The 6198-nt window shown below is 32.7% G+C and overlaps 2 protein-coding genes across 2 annotated transcripts; both read right to left on the bottom strand.

Annotated features, from left to right (window-relative positions):
• Positions 1–294: 294 nt before the first annotated feature.
• Positions 295–3220, bottom strand: LOC133202538 (uncharacterized). Its single transcript, XM_061338375.1, has 3 exons — positions 2855–3220; positions 2330–2435; positions 295–814 (listed from the first exon to the last, which is right to left on the bottom strand). The coding sequence occupies exons 1-3, from the start codon at positions 3218–3220 to the stop codon at positions 420–422; spliced, it is 867 nt and encodes a 288-aa protein (XP_061194359.1). The 3' UTR covers positions 295–419.
• A 750-nt stretch (positions 3221–3970) lies between these two features.
• On the bottom strand, positions 3971–5157 carry LOC133202417 (uncharacterized). The gene is made up of 3 exons (XM_061338234.1): positions 4780–5157; positions 4657–4690; positions 3971–4536 (listed from the first exon to the last, which is right to left on the bottom strand). The coding sequence occupies exons 1-3, from the start codon at positions 5140–5142 to the stop codon at positions 4061–4063; spliced, it is 873 nt and encodes a 290-aa protein (XP_061194218.1). The 5' UTR covers positions 5143–5157; the 3' UTR covers positions 3971–4060.
• Positions 5158–6198: the final 1041 nt, after the last annotated feature.

Raw genomic sequence — 6198 nt, forward strand, 5'->3', positions numbered from 1 at the left:
GCAATATTTAATATCATATTGTATTTAAAAACTAAATGTATTAATTTAAAAAAATAGAATTAGTTGCTATTAAGATGTGAACATGTAAATATTTACATTTACATTGTGTTTTACAGTAGGAAATACTTGCATTTTCTTTTCATTGAACGAGAGTTAAAAAATTAAAACAATGTTGTTTTAAAAATAATTGATTTAATCTAAATGCAAGCAAGCTTGGCATCATGTAATATAATCATTAAATGCTTGGGTTCAATTACAGATGGAGGTTTTATTTTACCAGTTTATAGATTGTGTAAATATTCTTGTTTTGTAAATATGACTTTATTACTTAACGACAGTAGTAACAAATATATAAAACATTGTGTATATAACAGAACATATTCAGTACGAAACTGGTTAAAACAAAATGTGCTCGAAAGTCAATCATGGATAAAATACATAGTAAACCGGTTACAAGACTTGGCATTGTACAACAAATTTATATTCGAAAGCAAAGGGTACACCTTGGTTCCCCTGTCCAACCAAAATAGTGCTGACAGGTGCGTGGATTGAAATGCCATCTCCCCTTTAGTCCATTGTATGTCACTATGTAACAAAACTCTTGAGATGTTGCCGCTATATTTGTTTTTTAGTTGCACTAAGGAATGTCTAAAGTTTGACTGGCTATTCTCCACTGCAGATTTCGTCTGGAAAATACTCTCGACGTTATACCAGCCAGATCTGGGTACTATGAAAACTGTGTTGTTGTGACTCAATTCTGTTGTAAACTGCGTGAATGCAACGGACATTTCTTCCATCCATATTAAATGACCATCTATAAAGATTCAATTTTTAATGATATACGTATATATTGGGGCGTCTTGCTGATCCGGAGGGTTGATTCTTGATGAATATCATCAAAAAAGAAGAAGAAAAATGAACAACTGGATAAATACTTACAGTGTAGCTGCTTCATGAAAATTTTAAATATACGTAATTAATTATCTAAAATATCCTGAAAAAAAACTTCATGGAAGGTTAAACTTCCGAAGTAACGAGGCAAAAACGTATCTATAGGCTTGGAGGCAATCTGGTGTTTTCATGCTGAAATAATTTATTATAAATGCTATGATTATTGTAAAATGCGCCAATTTCTAGAACCTTAATCCAGTGCAGTGCCACAGTTTTCAAGGGTGGCTACAAATGTAATGATCTTTCATTTTACGTATTCAAACATTATACACTTATTTCCTGACTACGAGGGTTGTCCCGAGGTAATGGGAAAGACCTGGTAAAATTTCTGGGGAACAACTCGGGGGGGGGGGGGGGGGGATGGGTCAGTAGGCATGTGGGAAAATTTTTTGAGTCGGGCAATTTTTAGCCAGTCAGTCGGGAAAGGGCAAGGCAAAGTTTAAGTAATAGTGACTAATAATAGTGCATGAGAGCATTCAATTGAAATTTGATGAAGAACACTATGTGCATGTATAATAATGTTTCCAGGTGCCCATGTGTTTGCCCTGTTTAATTGGATTTATGAAACCAATCTCTGTTCGTTATCTTCACCTTCAAATGATGTGCTCGGCAAAACATTCACATTGTGAATGATCCAAATATCGATGTTTATTCTTAAATTTTGCATCTAACAATCTTAAAGTTTGTTTTCCATCAGAAAAACGGGTATATAGGGATATATATATTTATTATACTTTCATGTTAAATACTAAAATCTGATTGGTTTAGACGCATTTAACAATCCGTAATATTACCCTCAGCGTTAGCAACACAGTTGACAACGGGTAACATTACGAAAATGTCACATGCGTTCAAATCATGCGCGTACGGTTCACCGTAGAATTCTCAAAACGTCAGTTGTGCGTTTGAAAGAAGCCAAGTAAACGACGTCAATAAAAGCTTGCGTCCGATGTAGCTTACTTGAAAACAACAAACGACAGACGAAACATCCTTGCGAGGACTTTTTGAGTAGCAAACAAACAATAAAGAGGCTGGTAAATCTTTTCCGAGGCTTTCTTATTGAGAAAAATAGAAGCGGTGAGTTTGAAAGCTTTCTAACCGTTTGAAAGCTTTTTAAGCGTGAACTTAACGACGATCTCCGAATTTTTTTTATGACATCCGAAATCAATAAGACATTCAGTATAATAAAATAAATAGTGCACGTTTTTTGAGGGTAACAGTTGAAATCGACACCCCTCGGAAAACCATTGTCAACCTCCGCTGACGCGTCGGTTGACAATGGTTTTCCTTGGGGTGTCAATTTCAACTGTTACCCTCAAAAACGTGCACTATTTATATAATACTATTCTGCATTTTCTTCTCAGTTTCATTATTTTACCTGCTTTTAATTCTGCACTTGGGGATGCTTGGAAAGCTAATATTTTGTCGAGTCCACTTGAAGATTTGGAAATTATGCTTCCCGACAGCAGCTTTTGAGAAGTGATCTAAAATTAAACATAGTAGTAGTATCTTTATTGGCGTATACATTACATATATTGCCACAGAAGTATAACATTAGTTTTATAATATAAACATTGGTCAACAGGTGTTACACAGGTGCTTTATAACATAACTTGAAATATACATATATGAAAGAAGAACTATACAGCAGTATCTCCTATTATTAATCTTGCTTTAGAGTAAAGTTTTCCCTCTTTTTAAAACATTCAAACACGTATTTCCCAAGTTTTTTAAGTACATAATTAACATGCTTTAATAAAACATTATGTCAATAATGACATCATGCACGGCTTACTTTACTTTGGGATATGCAAAAAATTTCTGCCAAATATGGTATAAAAAGAATTCATTCATGCAAATCGATAACTAGCAAAAGGCATGGAAATTATGCGATATTTTCTACCAAAGAAATAAGATGCGTATAAGCAGAGATGGAGGATCCTCTACAGCACGCCCCCCTTGTTGAATGTTCTGTTGTTTCCTCCTCATCACACCTGGTCAGAATCTTACATTCATCGCACGTGGACAGTCTACTAGCATCAATCGATTCTGCATTAAAAATCTCACATAAAATGTAAGCTATACACAAAAGTTGCGTTACCAATACACAAAGCGAAAATACGCAAATCAAAAGTTTAATTCTGTATGCATTTCCATACTGATTAAATAACCCTTGTTTTAAGCCTTCTCCAACAGAATAAGTAACACAGTCCTTATTTTCGCAATGTTCAGATTCTTCAGTATTCTTATACGTTCTTTTGACTTCCATTTTTGATTTGTTTATAAACATGCCCTACATAGCTGAAATAAAAATAACAACTAGGCCAAGGATTTTAAAAAAAAACCAGTGCACTTGTTCTGTGAACGAAGACGTAGTAAATGGTGTTTTCTGCAGTTTTTATAACTTTTGTACTACTTGATATGTTAATTAATTCGTATATTGAAAATAAATACATGAAAGTTACATATAGTGTGCATCGTTAAGTCAGATAAAGAAAAAAAAAAAAGAACAACATTGTACCAGCCTACTGACACTGAGTAATATTAATTTTAGAAAGAATTTAAACTTACACTTACATCACTTGATAATTTGAAGGGGGTTCATAGCAACATTTATTAAAATAAATTTGAAGATTTCTCATTGTTACACAAAATGAAGCTCAAAAAGTCTAGCTGTTTAGTTTCATTATCAAGAATTCCTCAGATCTAGAATATTAATTCATAATCAAGAGAAATCCATTTTCCGTTTTATCAAATCATATTTTTAGAGAGGGGATGTAAAATTGTATTTAAGTGATTTCTGCCTAAAGCGGGAATGAGAATTATTCAACATTATTTTGAAAAGGGGACTACTGTTGTAAAATTATCAAATGGGATTTCCCAGAAAGTTTCTAAGAACGTGGCACATTTATTTTTTCTTCCCTGTTGAGAGCAACAAATAGTAGCCGCGTTAATACCAACACGAACTCATTTCAAAGGCGAATTAAAGTACAGGCTTTCATCTACACAAATGACAAAATTTCTATTTCATTTTTATTATCAATCAATAAATAGATGTTTAACATGTATATACACAAGAAAAGCAAAACTTGCACAAACATTGAAAAAATTAAATATTTAATGCAAACAATCCGAAAAAGTTTGAATATTTTGTTTGGTCTAGAAATGAAGATGTTGATATCTGAGTTGCGACTTCAAATCCTCGCCTTAAATGAAGGATTCCACTCAAGAAACTGGTATGGCGAGTTTTCCCAGATCTTGCAAATCCTCCATATTTGTTCATGAAGTGAAGTTCTGGTCCGGTGTTTTTCAGCAAGGGATGCTGACTTGTTATATTATGATACATCTGAGGAATACCTGGTCCACACTTGCTGAGATTTAAAGAGAATGCTGCGTAGACATAGTAAATGCCCTCTCTCTGAATCTGAAGCCGGTTCTCCGTGATCGGTAAATTTGAAAAGGAGAAACCTGGAATATTGCTAGCTGTCCACTGAGGTGGGGAACTTGTGTGATTCAGAAACAAGTGAGCTGCGTTTGAACGATTGGACCACCAGTGGAAATTTTGTTGCAAATTTGCCATGTTACCTGAAACACACAAATATGTTTCCGTTATTTAGCTACAACATCGATTATGATTTTGATTAATACCATGAAAGAGCACGTTATTATTCAATGTTTTGCAATTTGAAGCAAATTGTTGCACACCTGTTGTAGAACGTTGTCCAGGGAGTTCCAAAATCTACAATAAAGAATTGAAGAACATTAGACACTCTTGTATTATTTCTATAAAATATGCAATTTTTCAATGATAGAGTAATGTGGACTCACCTTTGATATAAACGCTTTCAGATCTTTGTCTTTGTAACAGCAAAATCTTGCCCCACATTTTGTTTTCATAATAAACTGATAAAGTGTCTCTTTGGCCTCTACACTGTCTCCAAGTTCATCACATGAAACACATACACTGTCTTCTGTTAATTTAATTCCAGTGTCCATTTCCAAAAAGTTGTTAACAAGTCTCCCGGCATGAGTATCACTGCCTTCCTTTAGACTTTTATGGTGTATGTTACTTCTCAAAGCGAGTAGAGTTACAAAAACAAACAATAAAATAAAATTAAAAATGAAAGAGATAACCAACACCTTTTTCAAAATATCTCCTTTCTGGAAAAATGCACCACATTTAACCGACATATTTCTATGGAGACTAGGCACTCAGCTATCCAACTGTATTTGTTGATATTTCTCAAACTGTCAGCCTTCACCTTGAATCCGTTCGGGAAGTTTAAAAAAAAAACCATGCAGTTCTATTTTTAGACTATCTGTAAGAAATTCCCCTTTAACTTTCATTTTAAATCTTTGCAGATAAATGTTATATTTAGTCGGCTAATCAATACTGATATCGACTGTGTTTCTATAAACAAATAAGTGAAAGAAAGAAAGAAGAAAACAAAACTAAAAACAAAAAGTTTTTAAAAAAAAACAAAACAAAAAGCATATATATATATATATATATATATATATATATATATATATATATATATATATATATATATATATATATATATATATATATATATACATGAATTTGAAAAAGGAAAAAGCTTCCATTTTGTGCAAGGTTAAACTGATTTCACTTCTTTGCATCTTTCAAGCATGCTTTTCTGATTACAAGACAGTCCTGCCCAGTCTAACTTTTTTAATGCCCCCAAAACATTCAAAATATGCAACAAATCTTCTATTAAGAATGGAAAGTACCAGGTGAGTGCATAGTTATAAATATTATATTATAAAAATAATAAGTAAAAAAATTGGAAGAATTATTGCAAAGAATATGTAGTGAAAGAGAGTTTACGAGCAACTTGTAAACGAGGATTTCTGTAATTTTGTTCACGGAAAAGTAAGAAAACAAGTATTTGAAAATAGGTAAAATAAAAGCCTATTAAAGACCCTCATTGAAGTGAAGAGCTAAATTAATGTTTTACGCCTTCTGATGTCAATTTATATATGTGACATTATTTAACTTCATAGTCTAACAAAATAAAATTATCATTTTACTTGGTGGCAGTTGTATTCAAAATGAAATGTACCTTTTGAAAAACGAAAAAATTAAGGATATTTCATAGCAAAAAAGAAAATGAAGAGAAGAATTCAAATTTCAGGATTGGGGTTTAAAGCTGAAATTAACTGATTATACCATTTCCAGCTTTTCGTAAGAAGAGACTTCAATCAAAACATAGGACACCTTCG

The sequence above is a fragment of the Saccostrea echinata genome, unplaced genomic scaffold (genome assembly GCF_033153115.1).
Source record: "Saccostrea echinata isolate AGI-Se365-2 ecotype Australia unplaced genomic scaffold, CSIRO_AGI_Sech_v1 ptg000047l, whole genome shotgun sequence".
Taxonomy (NCBI): Eukaryota; Metazoa; Mollusca; class Bivalvia; order Ostreida; family Ostreidae; genus Saccostrea; species Saccostrea echinata.

What these genes read in the sequence shown, in the direction of transcription:
- LOC133202538 (XM_061338375.1), bottom strand. Translation starts at nt 3,220, where the DNA reads ATGGAAGTCAAAAGAACGTATAAGAATACTGAAGAATCTGAACATTGC. An exon ending in ATACGCATCTTATTTCTTTG is followed by an intron (nt 2,436 to 2,854) that starts GTAGAAAATATC and finishes GTTTAATTTTAG; the next exon opens with ATCACTTCTCAAAAGCTGCT. An exon ending in AAGTGCAGAATTAAAAGCAG is followed by an intron (nt 815 to 2,329) that starts GTAAAATAATGA and finishes GAATCTTTATAG; the next exon opens with ATGGTCATTTAATATGGATG.
- LOC133202417 (XM_061338234.1), bottom strand. Translation starts at nt 5,142, where the DNA reads ATGTCGGTTAAATGTGGTGCATTTTTCCAGAAAGGAGATATTTTGAAA. An exon ending in TGAAAGCGTTTATATCAAAG is followed by an intron (nt 4,691 to 4,779) that starts GTGAGTCCACAT and finishes TCTTTATTGTAG; the next exon opens with ATTTTGGAACTCCCTGGACA. An exon ending in TGGACAACGTTCTACAACAG is followed by an intron (nt 4,537 to 4,656) that starts GTGTGCAACAAT and finishes TGTGTGTTTCAG; the next exon opens with GTAACATGGCAAATTTGCAA.